Here is a 19,268-nt window from a genome sequence, read left to right as displayed (position 1 = left end):
ATTTTGTGTGTGGGGTAGTAGTGGTAAAAAGACAAACTTGAGAAAGGACAGGTATTAACATTTTCTCAGGATACTCCACCTTACTGCTACCCCCACATCTTATAGACCAAAATCACAAGAATCTTTCCACAGGTGAATGCTACTACACTGAGCACAATTATTAGATTTCTATGCATGACCATATTTAGAATATTGTGCCTCTTTCATCATTCAAGGCACATAAACTGCATAACATTGCCACTTCTACCTCTTCTTATTTTCTCTTACATTTCATTATGTCTGTATCATCAAAGGGTAGTACCTACTGTTACTGATTTCACTTGAATTTCTATAAAATAGCTAGAAATTTCCATGCAGTACAATTGAACTGAATCAGTAATACTCAGACACACATACAAAGAGCAAGGTTTTCCCCAAATAAGTACCTGTGATTTTATATGCGTATGTGTGGATGAGAGAAACTTATATTGTCTGTAAAATAATTGCAGCAATAGAAGAAGAAACCAGGGTGGCAGAAAGGAAGGCAAGCCACTGCTTCAAGAGGACAAGTGACTCCTACCAGCCTAGCTTTTTGTTGTCCATGCCTAGAAGGTAGCTGCAGTGAGGATCTTCTCTTCCCATAGAGTCTTTTCACAGCACATGAGAACTCTGTAAATGTCATGATCTCAATAAATGAGAGTCTCAAAAGATTAATAGGCTCTTTATTGCAGACATTAATTCTTTACAAGCAGAAGGGAAGAGAGAGGGGTAGGTTTAGCACATTGTCTTAATAGCGCTTAATAGCCTAAGCATGTATATCTGAGAATAACAATCAATGAACTTAATGGGACTTCCTACAAAGTAAGTGCTGCTTTCAATTACAGTCCAGCACAAAGGAGTCATCATTTCCTTTTATGCAAATGGGGGAAAACAAAGCAGCCCAATTCCAAAAGAAGCTTTTCTGCAGCTTTTCCACAGAAATTTCCCAATTTCCACAGAAGCAGCTCAGAAACATTAACCTGAGATTAAGAGAGTAAGCATTCTTAAACTCATTGGGATTTATAGCAGAATAAGCATATATGGGTTAATACTTTTTCAGGACAGTTTTTAAAAGTTTCTCTATAAGTGGTAGGTAGCTTTGTGGGGGAGAGAATGTAAGTGTGTATAGTGGAATAATTGATATTAAAAGTGGGATAAAATTAATTTCAATCAAAAGTCAATAATATTATGGTTTGACTTGTCCATGTCTTTTTTTTTGGAATGCATAGATATAAATATAGATACACAATTTGTGTCACAATATCTTAAGACTGGTTTCATTGGGAAATAGTAATTTTAGATGGTATATGCAGGCAGCTTGAAAGTAAATATAATTTGAGTATAAACATTTATAAGCAGTATTTTCACCTTAAATTCAGTCATTTTTTAGATAAATGTGATAACTTTCTAAGTTTAGGAAAATTAAAATGACTAGTTCTAATACAAATACTGCACAACTATTGGGAGCAGCTGATGCACAACTTTCACATGGAACAGTGAGAAAAACATGCTGCATGAAAATACAACATGTATTCCTTTTGATGGATCTCAAATTACAAATTTGCAATATGCACTTTATAACTCCATGGGGTTTGGAACTAAGTTAGTTTCTTGTTAAAGCCCATCTCTATGACTTTGTATCTTCCTCTTATTGGCAACCACTGTGAGAAATGGGATACTCTCTGGGGATAGGAGGGTCAAAATGTCAAAATGACGGTGTGATGAGATATTTATGTTTGTTGCATCTGTTAAAAGAGATGCAACTTCAATCCCCGAGGGATCATCAGACTGACTCTACAGAAGCAGTGACAATGATGGTTACATTGAAGTTGATATGCAGTGGGTCAAACATGCGTGGAACTTGATTTATTCATGTGACACTTTCACAGTGAGAGTTGCAGTGGTTGCTTCTGGCAATGCAAGGTGCTGGTTGCCACCTTTAAAGCTCTACATGATGGGTGTCAAACTCGCCGTGTCACATTGCCATCATGTGACATATCACAACATTTTTTTCCTTCATGAAGCTGAGGTGGGCATGGCCTGCACGTAATGCATCTGGCCCATGGGCTGCCAGTTTGACACTCCAGAATCTACCTAATTCAAAATTTGCAGAGTATCTGCATTCTGTCATTTCAGAATGGAATCTGTCATTCTGGAAGAGAATTGGAAGAGAAGGATTCTCCAGAATCAGATCCCTGGGCATTGTTGTCATTGGGAACAATGGGGCCAGCCTTCCCCATTGTTGCCCCTTTCGTTGGAACAGCAAAGCCACAGAGATTAGGGTAGCTTTAACCCTTCTAGGATTCTGAAGGCCGTCAAGAGTTTTTGTGGGAATGATGTGGATTTCATTGCCTCTTAGAAAAGAGACACCAGTTGACTATAGTATAATTGTTCTTGAATACTATTACTATATATTGGAGGATAAAACCATGACTGTGTTTACAATCTTACTTCAGCTTTCCTTATTTTTACTGCCGTGCAAAGTTTGTACATGGGAGGATTGAAAGTTAATTTTTCATTACAGTAGTAACTTCAATGGTCACTAAGTGAGACAGTCACTAAATTTAGGCTATCTACATTAAGTTTTCTGCTGTAGGGATTCAAACCGACATTGGACAAATAATATATACGGTCTTCAAATAAATTCATACAATAGAATTTTGTGTTTTGAATTTGCGTCAAACACAAAATACAAATTCTATGAACCTCCGTGAAGATTTATTTACTTATTTATTTTTGTCAATTGCTTACAAGATAATAGGTATAAGTAAAATCATAGTTATGAATACATGGATACATATAAGAAACATAAAAAATAAAAGAAACAATAGGACAGGGACGGTAGGCATGTTGGTGCGCTTATGCACACCCCCTACAGACCTCTTAGGATAGGGGTGAGGTCAATAGCAGACAGTCTAAGGTTAAAGGTTTGGGGGTTTGGGGAAGAAACCACAAGAGTCAGGTAGAGTATTCCAGACTGTGACCACTCTGTTGCTGAAGTCGTATTTCCTGCAATCAAGTTTGATGTGATTAACCCTGAGTTTGTATCTACTGTTTGCTCTTGTGTTGTGGTTGAAGCTGAAGTATTCATTGACAGGTAGGACATTGCAATGTATGATTTTATATACTATACTTAGATTGGACCAAAGGCGGCGTAGTTCTAGGTTTTCTAGGTCTAGAATTTCGAATCTGGTAGCATAAGGTATTCTGCAACGAGTAGAGGAGTGGAGAATTCTTCTTGTGGAATATTTCTGGACTTTCTCAACTGTAATGTGGGTTCCAGACTGATGAGCTGTGTTCGAGTATTGGTCTAGCAAATGTTTTGTATGCTCTAGTTATTAGTGTAATATTACCAGAGAAAAAGCTACGTAAGATTAGGTTAACAACTCTTAGTGCCTTTTTGGCTATGTAGTTACAATGGGCTCTAGCACTTAGATCATTAGGGATGAGTATTCCAAGGTCCTTTACAGAGTTTGGATCATCAACAAGGTCTTGACTATTCAGCCTGCATTTTATTTTCTGATTTTTTTTGCCAATATGTAAGACAGAGCATTTATTTGTTGAGATTTGAAGTTGCCATTTGTTTGACAAATGCAGTACTGGAGACAGGCGTTGCATTTTAAAACAAGGAATGTATCCCTCAGTTCTGAAGTTAAACTTGTATAACAAAAGATAGGCTGTGTTGAACATGTAATAAGGAATGACCCAATTTTGCATGCCTTTGTATTTATGTATACAACACTGTGGCTAAGCCTTGCTGAGTGGACTGTTCTTGGCACTGAAGCATGGAGCTACAATGGAGATTCATGTAATATAATTTGATAAAAGAACAGAAAAATTCTTTCACTAACATTAACAAAATGTGAATCCTCATAAATATCTACAATGACCTCGATTATTGTTGTTATTTTCATGAACAAAAAGATGATGACATATACAAATCTTTGTACAATAAAACTTCATTACTGACTTAGAGGCCTCACAAATGTTTGAGTTTATTAGATATGGCTATATATGGCTCCAAACATACTAATGATTAGAAGTGAATATGCATGCACAAACGCACATCAACAGTCAGGAATAACTTTCCAAGCCACTGACAAACTTGGAAAAACCATGGCTGCTTTAATGATTTAAAGAGAAGTGCTTTATTCATTTTTCCATGCATTGTGAAACAGCCCATTCAAATGTTTTGAACAATGCTACAGATCAGACAGTGTGTCAGCTGTCACAGTGATCATTTTATGCAGTCCTGTACTGTAGAGCTCCATTTTAAAATCTCAATTTTAACTTGCAAAGACTAAGCTGGAATTATTTGTCCATTGCTTTGTCAATGAGGCCTATACTCATTCATGTATTGCTACCTATAATTCTTCTGGTTTAAATTAAATTTTCACAATTAAAAATTATTTGTTAAGAACCTGGCATGCTCAGCTTGATCTAGCTTAGCTATATCATTTGTGAAGATCTGGACTAGATCTAAAGACCTTGCTGCCAGTGGCATATTGCTTTACAAGCAATGAGTTTTATCAATGTTCTTATATTGTTCTTAGAGTAAAATCCCAACAATTTCCTCACTTTGTTGCGCTTTGAACATCTGTACCTTTGCATTCATTCATGCCCCGCAGGTAGGATATTATATGGTATAATAATTACAGCCTCTGATTACTATGACAGTTACTTGGCCTAAGGTGTAGAAAATCATGAAACCATGGACAGACTAAATTGTATAGAATACAAAACATTCTATTCCAAATAGTAGCAGCAAACCTGTGTTTCAGGCTCTTTTTCTATACCCCCTTAGAAACCCTGTTTACAAATTTTTAGTCAAAGAAGATTCTTTTTTTGCATAATGCCAGACAATTTACAGGCGTTTTTGACTATTTCTATTACATACTTGTTTATCATATCTTGAAATTTCAATCACAATTTTTTTTTATCAATTGGCTATGACTTATAGCTGAAATAAATACATGTGTAACTGAGCTGAGAAGTTACAGATGGTAAATAGCAACAGTACTGATGATTTCAACCTGCCTCATTATTATCATTTAGAACAGACGGTGGTTACTGGATAAGTCCCAGAGAATGATAGCGAGATGAAGCAGGTAATGAAAAACTTTTCAATTGATAAAACCACAGCTGCTGAAAAAATGTGAGTTGCCTGCTTTGTTTATTTTTAAATTGCAGGCAAAACTGTAGGTAACTTTTAAAGGAAAACCTTGTGTGCAAGGACGAGATTGCATCTGCAATCTTGATGGGAATTACTGAAATTTGCCCTCCCTGTGAGCATACATTATGCTCAAGTTTATCTAAAAGGCAATCCACACCTTAATTACTTAATTACTCATAGGAAATATCTTTCCTACACAAGGTAGACAGTGACATTATTTTAAATTATTCAATGCTCTCATTCAGGGGTGGGATTCAAAATTTTTAACCACTGGTTCTGTGGGCATGGCTTAAGTGGTGGGCGTGGCTTGGTGGTCATGTGACTGGGTGGACATGGCTTGGTGGTCATGTTACTGGCTGGGTGTGGCCAACTCAATATCACTCACATCGAGGCACGCATCTCCTCGCCTGGCCTCTCATGATTGTGGGGATGCTGCCACAGTCGTAAGTGTGAAAAATGGTCACTTTTTTCAGTTGCCATTGTAACTTTGAATGGTCACTCCACCAAGCAAAGTACCAGCAAAGGAGGGGAAAAAAACTCCAGAGACCAGAGGTGGTATTCATCAGGTTCTGACCAGTTCTGGAGAACCGGTAGCGGAAATTTTGAGTAGTTCAGAGAACTGGAAATAGCACCTCTGACTGCAGATTTTACAGTATCCTTCCCCTGCCACGCCCACCAAGCCACACCCACAGAACTAGTAGTAAAAAAAATTGAATCCCACCACCAGAGATGTTTCTGAGATAGAAAGTCTAGTCCTGCCAAGAATGTAATAAGGGTTAACAAAGAGGCAGTTTCTGTAAGCAACACCAGAATGTTTCCTTCCTGCCTTCCTTACAGGATTAGGCCAGTAACTGCAAGAAATTCTGTCATCTCCAAAACAAGGGCAGGGGTTTATACTATGTGGATGTCTACAGTGTGTTGAAGATTTATTTTGCTGTTGTGAGTTATGCTTTAAGTTTAATATATTTACTTATCTGAAAAAATGCTCAAATTTTGGATGATGTTTCCTCACAAAAGGAAGATTACACAGAAATGTAATCTTTTTCTCGTCTATGCTACTAAATTTTCAGATAATTTAAGATTATTATAATTTAATTTAATTCATAGATTTTTTTTAGGTAAATCAATTAAAAACTACATATTCAAGTTCTGTTACAGCAATATTAGAAAGAATGGCTAAATCAGACAATCAGACAGAGAGTTAGCAGTTGGACATATGCCTTGATAATCACCACTGCACATACACATACATTGTATTCACTAACATTGGCCTTAAAATAAGAAAGAGACCTGAAGAGAATTTCAGTTTATCTACATGGAATACAAAAATAGAACCTGGACCTCTTGGTATTTCATGAAAGTTTTTTTTAAGCATCATCAATGTAGCTTCAAGTTATTGATAACACTCTTAGGATATAAAATTAATATTTGCTTACCATTTTTCCTCCTCTACTTGAACACCTATGGATTGGAACTTACTGCACACTCTGGTTTCGCCAGAGCTAGAGGATTCATCTCCACCATCAACCTGCAGAACAACCAAATTAAAATAGAATTAAAGGCAATGTGTAACTTTATTTGAAAATGTGTTTTTTAAAAAGCTGTATCTTACCACTTTATGTCTGTTTTACTGTGGTTTTGTTTAAAGTTCCTATATAACAAAGGATGAAATTATTGCAAATTATATTATTTAGAAAATGAATCAATTTGATTCCTGCACTAAAGCTATCTTGTCTAAATTTTGTCAAAGAGGTGTAATTTATGGTTCATAACTTGCACCAAGTTGCTTAAAATAATCTATTATCATTAGAATATACATAAAGCTCCATGTAAACTGAATGTACATGCTGTGCATTTATTTAACTAATCCGTAAATGTATTTAGAATATGAACTGTGGACAATGAAGCATTTTCAAAAAAGAGAATATACAGTATATTATTATTTACTTTTCTGAAAGGGGTTTATCTCTTATACAGTGATTTAGATCCTAAAAATAAAAAAAAATGTCAGGAGTAGAACTTTTTTAGTTGTTTTTCTTCAGATGCAGCTCTGTAGTTCCCTGTTCTTTACCCAATCACACCTGAAGACCAGAAAATGTTCTAGAATGGCAATTGTATAGTAGGTGGATTTGACTGTAATCTATAATTGACAGAAAGTGGAAAGTGCTCTATTGTATATAAGCCACTATATCCAAGATGTGAAGAATAAGAATCAACGTCATATAAAAGTGGAGTGTTGGAGACCAGTTCAGATCTGACCACAAAGCTTACTTTTTAAACCAACTACTACCTCTCAGCTTAATTTCCTTGTAGACTTGCTGTAGGAAATTACTAGTTATGCCTCTTTAAGCTTTTTGGAGAAAGACAGCATATATATTCAAAAATAATGGGTAGTTTGCTTATCTGCTTATTCCTTTTTTAAAGGATAAATGTGTAATTAGCTTCATAGTTTGCAAATGCCATTTATGCTCATGTACATTTTTCAAATGGCATCAATATATCTATTGAATATTACATTTTTTAGAATTTGTTGATTTCCTTGGACAAACCTATAGTTGAGGAGAAACACTGCTGGTATAACATCATCTAAGAATAAGAAACAGGAGTAAATATATATATTAACAACACAAGGAATCAGAGAAAGAGTTATAATGGGTTTTTCTACTGTACTTTCCAAGAACTTCCTACCTTTAATGTAACCCTCCTTCCTAGTTTTGTGTATATGATTAAGCATTTTGAGATTGTAAATAATATATTGCTTGCTTTCTTCCTCTCTTTCCTTTCCACATAAATAAACTATAACCTTAAGTAGCTTGATTGTTGTTTGAGCAATATTCATAATTCTAAGTTTCTGTACATCCCAGCTTAACAGCATATTTACCACAATGAAAATAAAAGAGATTACTTGAATTGTTAACAGCCTGACCAGCTGTGATTGGTAATTTATTTAAAAAGCAAAGTTCTGAAGATAAATAGTAAGATAACAAAGAATAGTCTGACTTAATTCTAAGTAGGGCAAATAATACTAACTGCAGCTCTGGTGTAATAAAGGAACTATGTCTCATTTATATTCTTTCTTGGCCTGGACTTTAGTTAAGTTTTATTTACTGAATTTCTTGCTCTGCCAGTATAATAAAAATCTAATCTATTTGTATAGGGAATGGCAACTGAGATAATTTGACAGGTGTTTTTAGGGAGCCAGATTAGAATCAGGGGAGCTGGAAGAAACTCACTTGGGCATAATCAGAAACTGTGGCAAGAATCAAATCGGAGGAAAAAAACTAATTTATGCCATCCTTGGTTGCTTAGACAAAGCGTGGATAAAATACAACAATAGAAACAACAAGATGAACTACCACTGCTTGCTAGGCTGCTCATTTCACCATGTTTAAAGCCCCAGCAACAGTTCTGCCTGCTCTGTAGATTCCGGAACGCTTTGTAACAGCAATATAATTTCTTTTTTAACATTGAGGGTTGTTCCATTTGATCTTGTGCATTGCTCTGCACCTGTATTTCAACTGGAAAGGGCACTTCAAAATGCAGAAACATAGGATCACCCAAGTAAATACTTCATCCCATGGTGAAGCTGGACATCTTGGGAGAAAGCTAGTTTCTCATCTGTTTGAGTAAACTCAGAGTATAATTTATTTAAACAGGACAGATCATCTTTGGGCCCTCCCTGCTGATTTAACAGCTAAATAGAACAAAGCTGCTGCACTGAAGTGAGTAACATGTGATGCATGAATAAGCAGTGACAATTCATCTAAACTGGCAGAAAACATGTCTCTGGTGATAGTGCAGTGTAAATCATTGCTTTAAACATTCCCTTTCAATGATTTCATTCATGATTTCCTCACTCCTGCAGGGTTATGAATCAGAGGTTTAGATTTCTCTGTGCTCATTCAAATAAGAATATATTAAACAGCCAGAAGCTTCAGTAAATCCTTACATATAATGAATGAAAACTGAAGGGCTTGAAGTTATTCTAATTGCCATATGAGTTACCTAAACCAGTCAAACAGGGGAGCATCCAAAGCCAAGATTTTAATGATTGGACTGTCCGAGTGACTGAAAAATGACTCTCAACACCAGATAAGACACTGAATTGTAATAAAGCCTCTTATTTAGTTTATACCTGTATTCCAATGGAGAGACATCTGTTTTTCTTGAAATGATCTCTTTTTCTGTCATCTGCAGTTACTGTTGCAATTGTGGCAGTAGTGGTGACAGTAGCTGTATTGTTGCCCATATGTTGACTGGCAGGGCCATGAATCTGTGCATTAGCTGCTTCAATAGCAGCAGTGAGTGCTTTCATACTGTCCAAGCTTTCCGTAGAATTGCTAAGTCCTGACTGACTGATATCTCCCCTTGGCCCATGTCCATCCATGTAAGCATCTTGGGCAGATTCTGTGCTGCTCTGGGCTGTGATGGAGATGAAAGGTTTGGTGGTGGTCCTCGGTGGGACAGGAGGTGGGGTCTTCTTATAGGTGGTAATGCAAGAGGAAACTATAATGCAAACACATATGCACATATGTCATTAGTATTCTTTTTCCCCCCATAAACACATAATAATGATCTGTTGATACTGGAAGGGAAAAGTTTCTACCATAAAGTCACTAAAAATTTGTGACCAAGCTCAGGAACACACAAAGACACCTCCTAAAATATTTTTTAAAATTGGAATGTTTAAATATGGTTAATATACAGAGAATTAGACTTTGTTGGTTTAGTACATATTTGTTTATAATATTTATAAAATGTTACTAGTAATGGAAGAAAAAAGTGACGGCAATTGCAGTTCTAATTGCCATTGTAAAGTGAGGTATATCTAATACAGTATATTATATATTAGTATTATAAATTGTGTTATTGTCCATAACATAATCTCATGCTGTGGATTAAGTTAGCTATATATCAAAAATGATAATGCAAATTGAATTAGGCAGGTATTACAAATATGAATTTGTTTTAATTTTCAGACATGTATTTACTTATTTGTGACTGAAAGTACAAGCTCACAAGTTGATAAGAACTCATTTTAGTTTTCCACTGACCAATAACCTCTTTAGAAACTTGTTTTATTTCCATTTTCATATATGCTCAAATTCAAATGCTAAAAGAAAATATTGAACTTTTTATAATTAGTATATGATCTTCTATCAGTCTTCCCATTGTTTTTTTGTAGAACAAAACAATAATTCACTTTCTCATATGAAATATTCTATACAGATCCACCCACAAATACTAAAAAGTGACTCTTGTAAATATTTGAGTTTGCCAGAAATCCTTCAGTTAATACAACATTCAATGAATGTTATGTATTAAGTCAAGAGGAAAAGGAAGAGAAAGCTACAAAAGAAAGGCTGTTTGAAGCAATCCTTTAGATAACACAATCTTTTAGTTCCTGAAGTTACATATAAAGTTCAGAAGCAGACAGACTGCAAATCATAATGTGGGTGGAGTGCGGGGGGCAGAAAGGTGGGTGGAAAACTTCAGGCTTTTGTTCTAGAAATGATGCACATTATTTCCCATTCCTGTCCTGGAGCTACAAAACAAGTCAAAAGCTTCAATGAGAGCTTCTAAAGGTCAGCACTGACCAGAGGTATTCAGGTGCCTAAGCTATAAGAAGTAAATGGAATACATGCCTTGGATTTATTTCCAAACACTCCCAGATCCTAGCAACTTGAATCATGGCAACATGCTGATTCTTTAAAAGGCATTTCATTTTATGTAAACGGCAACATTTTTTAAAAAGGAGGGTTTTTTTTTAAAGAGATGCAATAATTTTTGCTGTTGCTGTTGTTCTGGAGCCAAGTGAAATTGGCAGGGCAAGGCAACTGCAAGGCAATGTGTGAAATTTTCAGAGAAAAGGAACCACTCCCTTTTTGGCTCGGGTGAATGATGGTCAAACAAATATCAGGCAGATCAACTAAATGGAGAGAGGTGGCTAATAAACCAGCTGCTTTTAGAAAACTTGTACATTCTGGGGATACAGTTACTTTCCCTTATTCCTTCTCTTGCAGAAACGGGAAAAGCAAAAGTTTGCATGCCATTTTCCCTTAACCAGGTAGGTTCCACTGTGTTGTGCATAACATCAATCTTAATCTTCCCATAATTCTTAAAACAACTAAATGGGGATTTTTAAGATTTCAGTTATGTTACCTGAAGGGCAATTTTTTTAGACCAAGAGGAAATTTCTTTAGGAGGTAGTGTATTTAGATAACTTAGTCATGGAGCAGGAATTTGAAACAAGGAGTGCCAGCCATTAATTACAAAAGAAAATAAAGTTAAAAGTACAAATATACACACATGCTGCACAGCTGTTATGGACTGTGAAGCACAGCCTTGTGCAGTCCATGAATCACAAATCTAGGAGATATGGTGGGCACCAGATTGAAAAGTTTAGTTATGTTCTAAAGATGATGGAATGCTAAACAAATAAAAATGATGGAGGTGGCCAAGAGGTATATTCATAGAGTAGCCAGGAAAAAAAAAAGACAATAGTCCTATTATTCCATCAAAAACTCTCAGTTTTGCCTGGTTTCAGGAAATGAAACTTTATGCCACCTTCCATGACATAATAAAACGTTTGGCTACCAGGTATATAATAGAGTAATATACAAAACAGCTCTGTTAATTCTAGAGTTCTGGCTGAACAGAAGACTGATGTTTAAACTGACTGGGAAAGAAAGTAGCGTGTGTTTAAAAAGGTGGAAGTCTATACACCCAAATTTGAGAAACAGTGTAAGATTGACTGTATTGATGAACTGGGTACTGATAGGAAATACTAAAATATTGCAAATTTTTGTTTAGCAATGGCCACACTAGAAAATAAAGATTTCCTACAGAAAGCCTGTGGAAATCACATACAAAGAATAAGAGAAGTGAAAAAGAGGCAAATTTGGGAAAAAAACATTTTTTGTGTTTCAGCTGAGAGTTACTAACATGGAAAGGCTTAGTGGCTGACAGTTCAAAGGCTTTGCATTTTAGGGCTCAGGTGGTTGCAAATTACTTTATACTTGGTAGAAAAAGAGCAGTTTATTGCTGTGTTGATTTGTTTATTTCAGCAGCTGTGTAAATGGAGATGTTTGTCAGTTCTTAGCAAGAAAGAAGTGAAGATTGTTGAAAAGAAACAATACCTAACAAGACAATGTTTTAATTAAATCATTTTATTACATTTGAACATATACTGTCTCATTATTATATCTCAGTTTCCCTCCCTCAAATGCGATAACTCTGCTAACCAACTAATTTCCATAACACTGTCAAACTATTTAGTAAGATTGTATTACTATTATTCTTCTCATCCTTCCTATTACCTATCTCCTCCAACTTATATTTATAACCGTGTTGTTTGTATCTTTACAATTTATATTGTTTGATTTGTTCCCTAGTATGGTTTGATTCCTTATTAGTAACCTATGACTATCACTGTTCTATCTTATGATTCTTGACGAACATATTTTATTTTTTCTTTATGTACACTGAGAGCTCATGCACCAAAGACAAATTCCTTGTGTGTCCAATCACACTTGGCTAATAAAGAATTCTATTCTATTCTATCATAGAAAACCACTCTGGTATAGTGGTTAAGGCATCAAGCTAGAAACTGGGAGACTGTGAGTTCTAGTCTTGCCTTTGGCATAAAATCAACTGGGTGACCTTGGCCCAGTCACTCTCTCTCAGCTGAGGAAAAGGGAATTGTAAACCACTTCCAAATTCTTGTCAAGGCAGTTTCAGAGACTTTTTCAGGCTGTCACCAGGAGTGAGCAAAACTGATTCAAAGGCAAACATGCTTTCTCACAACTGTTTGTTGTTCATTATGCCTATATGCAAATATTGTGGTGGAATGCAGTATGGAGTCCCAGTAGGGAAGGGGCTGTCTCCTAGAGGTCAAAGAAGCAGCAGAGCTTCAAATGTCTAATAGGCAGGAAGAGGGAAAAGACATTTCTGCTCTAGCAGTTTACAGAGTATATCTATAGTTATGCAGATAATTGCTTTGCTCTGGCAAGATTTATGTTTGTGGGCAAACAATAGAATGGCAACTACTCAGAAATTACATGTTGTTCTTCATTCTTAGGTATGACAATATACACAGCAGTTCAGAATGACATGCTGTGTCTTATAAGTGGGCTCTGATTTAGAAAAACTATTTGTTTTCTTTGTGATGCAAGAAGAGCCTTGGTATTTTGATACATCAAACAGATTACCAATAGATTGTTTTACAAACTAAAAAAGAAGAAACCAAGATAAAGTTCAAGTTGTATCAATATTTTGTAAGGAAAAAAAAAACATTTAGACATTATATCAATTGCTATCTTCTTTTGATGATTATAGTAAGTTTTAGTTCTTAACGGAAATATATTAAACACAAATTCAGGATTTTTAATGCCCAGAAATAACTTGTTGTCCATTCCTGGCTAAATCTGAATACCAACTACACAAAAATGATCCCTATTGACAGTTCATTTGTGATCACCCAGGACCGTTCTAATAAATCAATGCTTCCAATAATCTATTGTACAATATCTTAGTTAATGCCAACGAAGTAACACTCTTTATAGCTTCAGCAAGTAAAAGATTCAGTCAAAGGGCTGGGGAACCTAGGTTACATGAAGGTTGCCAAGCCAACGTTGGTATTAACAATGAATGTGCTAAGTGAAGAGCTTTCCATTTGCTTTTTCTCTTAGGCCTATCTCTAGACATAACAAAGGAGTTTGGCACATGTCAAAAAGTGTGAAGAGCTCTCCGAAGATAGACTCACTACATGTTAGATTTTCAGAGAGCTAATACCAATGGATGCTATAAGTAAGAGACCTCTCATGTAACGAAGAAGGGACCAGACAAGTAGTTGCGAATGTCAGAAGACCATCTCTTGACACACCAGAATAGTAGGGAATTTGATTAAATCCATTCACACTTGCTGCTTTAAGCTCTTAGGGACACAACTTTAAAACAAATACAGTATTCTAAGAAGTTTCAGTCTTTCAAAATAGAACATCAAATTACAATGTCCTGTTTAAAAAATAACCCATCTTCTTAGACCCAGTTTAAGTTCTTTTATTCTTTCTTTCCATTCCAAGCAAATTTGAAATGCCAATTCATAGTTCTTTTAGCCCATTCTTACCCCCTGGCACTTGTGTTTGGTTGAAAAGCTCAATTCTCTGTGGGATATGCTATTGCAAGGCAGCAACTTCTCTGAGTAATTGGGAAACTTTAACCGAGTCAATTCTTATATTTTCTGAAACAAGTACACATGGAATTGTGAAAATTTTTATAGACCTGAAAAAGCATGTTTTTTTAAGTGGATTTTTTTTTTACCTGGTCTCTTAGTGAAATTTAGTTGTATCTGGGTTTTTTTTTAAGTTATTAGCAATTTCCAACATTGAAAACATAGATTTACTATTATTAAAAACACATTCATAATTGGGCAAATGTAAATCTTCTTGTAATAAACATGTAATTAATTGCCAGTTGGCTAAACTGCTTTTCTAGTATTATATTACATGGTATTGTATTGCCACATTGTTCTTTGTTTAAATGTAAAAGGTGTGAAGATTGAAATCTGACCACCTACTCAAAATGCCTGTAAAGCAAAAGCTGCTACCTAATCTAGTCTTTGTCTTTTTCCTTTCAGAACTTCATAAGGATTATTTTCATAAAGAGGTGGGATGTTATATATATATATATATCATTGAATTTATATAGTTAAATCATAATCTTTTCCCTCAGCGACAGGAAAACAGTTGTGAGGGTGACTTCCATAGTGTGTAGCATGTTCAACTGTCAAAAGCACTATTTCCTGTACACAAATGCATGCTGTGACCATGCTTGAAATATAATATATATCATGTAATAAATATATATCATGTAAATCTAATTGTACTTCAAAAATGATGCTAGTAGGGGTGGGGCAGAAAAGATTCAGAAAACAGTAATCCATAGTTATCAGTGGCTGGAGGAAAGTTAAAAGGCAAGCAAGTTATGACAGAGATATACTGTATAATATTGTCTCATATGTTACATCATCTTTAGAAAGTTGATAGGGAATTTTCTTCCTTGCTTCACTACCCTTAGGGTCATTTGATGAAACTGAATAGTAAGATCCTTAGAAGTCAAATTTATTATTGTCATTATTTTCACTACTGGAAGATAATGAAAGCCAGATTAAAGGAAAGGCAGGAACATGCTCATTGCTTATCAAACTGTGGGTCACACTGCTGACCTATACTCAATTCACAATCCTTCACTGTTCTGAGATATTTTCTTCAATTATTTGAACCAAGCCAAATACACCCTATCAAATGTCTGTGCACTTGATTTTTGTTTCCTATATCGTTGCATTTCATACTACTCATTATTATTTTGATACTTTCAGTTCATATATCTAATCTATTGAGATCATTTTGATTTTTCATATCTTAGACATTCATCCAATTTTGTCTCATCTGCAAACTTGATAAGCATCTATCCACCTCTTCATTGAAGTTATTAATACTAATGTTGAAGAACAATCTCTTTTATGTAACCGTACCCACTTCATAAGCTAAAAGATAGTATAGCTACATTTTCATAACTTATTTTTAATTCAAATCTGCAGTTGTATTTCTGTTTTCACACATATTTGATGTACTGTAAAACCCACAGAACATTGGATTTCATTTTTGTTTAGAAATAAACGAAAATCACAGAAGTTGCTAATATGTATTTAGGGTTTAGGATATGTACCACACTTGGCATGAAACAGCTTCAGACATAGCTTTGCAGCTTTCTCATTTGTCCCTTGAGGATATACAGGAAACAGCTGCTTATTTTACCCTGTTTTTAGCCATCTTGAGTTCTGTTCTTTCCTGTACTGTAATATATTGTGCTCCAGGAGAGTCACTGGAAAGCATATTTTGTTTGGAAGAGAACACACTAGCAACCTATGTAAGGAAAACAGAAATTAACAATTTCTTTAATGTTTGATGTGCAATACATGCATACAACACACACACACATACACACACAAACACACACAAGATATTTGTTGGGCTGGTGATGAGCAGTGCTGGTGAAGTTTGCCATTTTAATAAGCGATCATCTTCTCTTAAAATACAACAAAGGTGTATTCTTGCCATATATCATCTCTTATTGATAAACAAATTGTTAAAAAGTTCAGTCCCAATTACCAGAGATAACAACCATATCTATTTTAATCTTAATCAAGTAAACCAACTTTCTTGCCTTTCTCAGATTTGTCAGGTAAAATGTGTCCCTTTTCCATTATATATTTTAAATATAGTCTATCTATACAGGCAGACACTCTTGAAATTAATTTCTGGATCCATTATTCAAAACTATTTTTCAATATGTTCAATGTTTAAATATTTTGTTCCATTCTATAATAATAAATCAAATATAAGTATTCTTCTCCTTTAATTGTAATATTTAGTTCCTTCTAGTTCCCTCTAGCGTCCAACCTTCAAAATTCCATCCTATTATTATTATTTTTTAAAAAGACTTTTAATAAAAGTATTTTCCTCTGGAAAAAAATACTTATAATTAATTCCAAAATTTTATTTCCAGTCCCTCTGGATCCTTAGTCTTTTTGTAATTTTCCAAAATAAAAGTTCTAACACCTGCTGTTTATTCAAAACACAAAAAAATAAATCTTTAAACTTACATATAATTTTTTTCCTAAGGTTCGAAGGTAACTCTCCCAATGCTTTCATATGCATGAATCCAAATGTTCCTAACTATTGTGAAGCAGTTAACAAGCAATTTCTAAAAGTGATTAGAAAAGGAAGTATCTTTTTGAGGGCATCAACCTGGTTTGAGCAAGATGGCTATTCCCTTGCCTCCCCAAGCAATAAACCCACAGGAGACTACTGTCTTGTTGTCACTAGAGTCAATAGTGATTTAGTAACATATATGGTTTAAAAATAAACATGGATTTCCAAAATCCAAGTAGCTTTTTGAGGAAACATACTGCATTTTAAATAATATGGTTAACAGTAACAATGCATCAATACACAAAGAAAGAATTCTGCAAGAAGTTTAAAAAGTGCCATCATTGATACTGTTGCTATTGCATTAGCAGAGCACTTGGCAGAACAAAGCAGCAAGTCCTGGTGGAAGGAAGATGTTGACAGAACTGAATAGCTGATGTGGGAAGGGAAGAGAACCAGCTGGCCACCGTCAAGAGAGAGGAGAGGGGAAGCGGGATGCTGACAAGCTACTGGGCAGCTGCTCTTCCAAGTACTCCACAAGCTAAGCAAAAAGCCTTAGATCTCCTGAGCAAACCTGGGATTCCAGCCAGAACTCATATCCTTTCTATAGTAGTTTAAGCCTGTTTCCCCTTACCGGTTCTGCTTGTTGATCACAGGACAGTCCCCTAGAGTAATTTTTTTTTCAATCAATGAAGAAAATGAGATTCCACAGCCTTTATGCCCAAATATTTATTTTCTCTGATCAGAAAATATGACATGCTGCTCCGGTTTCCCATCTGGAAAGGAGCTGAATTAGCAAAGAAGCTCCAAATTATATGTTTTAAAATCCCTACTGCTGTAACCAGAGAAACAGTTGAGCTGAGTATAGAGGAGCTACGAGATGAGAAAAGGAAACTGATTTTTGATCATTTGCAGCTGGGGTTAGAGCTGGATCCGATAACGCAGGAATCTCAAATCCAGACAAAAATGTATATTACAGAGGCATTTTTCTTTTCAGAAAACTAATCTGTAAATTTTAACAAATACATAAACAATTGGTGCCTGTAAATTGCACAGTACATTAAGAAAAATACATAGTCAATGAATTGATTACATTCAGAGTTATAATTCTTAAGCAATATTGCCAAAGAAAAGGAGGTCATTATTACCTTGTATTTAGTAATATGTTATTATGGTTCGCTTCAAAAACCCACAAATCAATCAGGAACTTGAGCTGAACTTACTGTCCTGGATAATGCAACAGGCAACCATACATTTCTCATTAGATTGGGACCAAAGAAGAGGAAGGTGAAATTCACACTAAATCCTATAACTTCTTTGATAAAGTTTTGGGGCAGTAGGCTGCAACATATTACAATCCACAAAGTTTTCAAAGGGAAGCTATAGCATATATAACAAACCAATTTGCAATAAAACTATAATTTACAAATGCAATTGATAAGCAATTATTTACAAGCTGTTTATTTAAAAATATTAAAACTTACCATAAAATCATAATAATAATACATACTACAAAAAATAATAAAAAGTATAATATGCATATTATCTCTCCCTCCCTTCCTCCCTCCCCCTGCCTTTCTCTCTCTCTCTCTCTCTCTCTCTCTCTCACACACACACACACACACACACACACACACACACCAAAAACTACTGTTTTGTCATGTGAACTGTCCCAAGTAAGGGTAAATGGATTGTAGTGCCCGGCTATAATCCTGTATGCTTACTTGAAAGTAAAGCATGTGCAGATAAAATTGATGTTGCTTTTAATCAATGAATCCATTAAATATAATAAATCAAATTGGATTGTTATGTTTTGAAAATATTATTAGATAATTCTTCAATTTAATACCATTCCTTCCAAGAAAAAAAAAAACTCTAAGTTATAAGAATTTAGAAAATCTTTTATTACTAAATTATAAGAACAATTCACATTTTTGACATTTCTGGTGACAAGAAATTTAAAAATCTATATCAAGCCATGGTGAGATTGAAATATTCTTTGCGAGAAATGTACAACTAATCATCCCTTCTTATTAGAGCACTTGTAATATTTTTGACTTTCAAGAAAACACATATGATTAAAAAAGAAATAATCTCTAGGCAAATCCAGTTATTTTTCAACATGTAACACTTTAAACTTAATGCTACTGGACCTGTTTTGGATTTTCAAACGAAATTAGAGAATTAAAGAATTAGATAAGGGCAAACTGCTTCATGCAGATCATGCCACAGTACCAGTTCAAAGAACCGCAAATGCTATATTTCATGTCTCTTAGAGAGGTCAGTCAAGGCATTGCTACTTCAAAAATAAATGCATGCATTCCAACGCTTCAGGCTTATTTGTTTCTTCCTTTGGTAAAACTATT

At 35.0% G+C, this 19,268-nt stretch overlaps 1 protein-coding gene and 1 long non-coding RNA gene across 2 annotated transcripts in view; one reads left to right on the top strand and one right to left on the bottom strand.

The window, feature by feature from the left end:
- The window catches only part of DLGAP1 (DLG associated protein 1), a 284,261-nt gene that overhangs the window by 15,213 nt on the left and 249,780 nt on the right, over positions 1 to 19,268 (bottom strand). The window contains exons 7-8 of the mRNA XM_026699154.2: positions 9,327 to 9,697; positions 6,628 to 6,719 (exon numbers count right to left, since the gene is read on the bottom strand). Of these exons, the coding sequence (XP_026554939.2) occupies positions 6,628 to 6,719; positions 9,327 to 9,697 (463 nt within the window). The remainder of the gene's footprint in view (positions 1 to 6,627; positions 6,720 to 9,326; positions 9,698 to 19,268) is intronic.
- LOC148126361 (uncharacterized) lies at positions 11,859 to 18,465 on the top strand. Its single transcript, XR_015743169.1, has 3 exons — positions 11,859 to 11,901; positions 14,829 to 14,857; positions 17,274 to 18,465. It is a non-coding gene; the product is annotated as an uncharacterized LOC148126361 (long non-coding RNA).

This window comes from Pseudonaja textilis, chromosome 3, assembly GCF_049901715.1.
Source record: "Pseudonaja textilis isolate UNSWEBS1 chromosome 3, rPseTex1.2, whole genome shotgun sequence".
Classification (NCBI taxonomy): domain Eukaryota; kingdom Metazoa; phylum Chordata; class Lepidosauria; order Squamata; family Elapidae; genus Pseudonaja; species Pseudonaja textilis.
The sequence above is the reverse complement of the archived record's forward strand: the minus strand, read 5'-3'. Positions and strand labels throughout refer to the sequence as shown.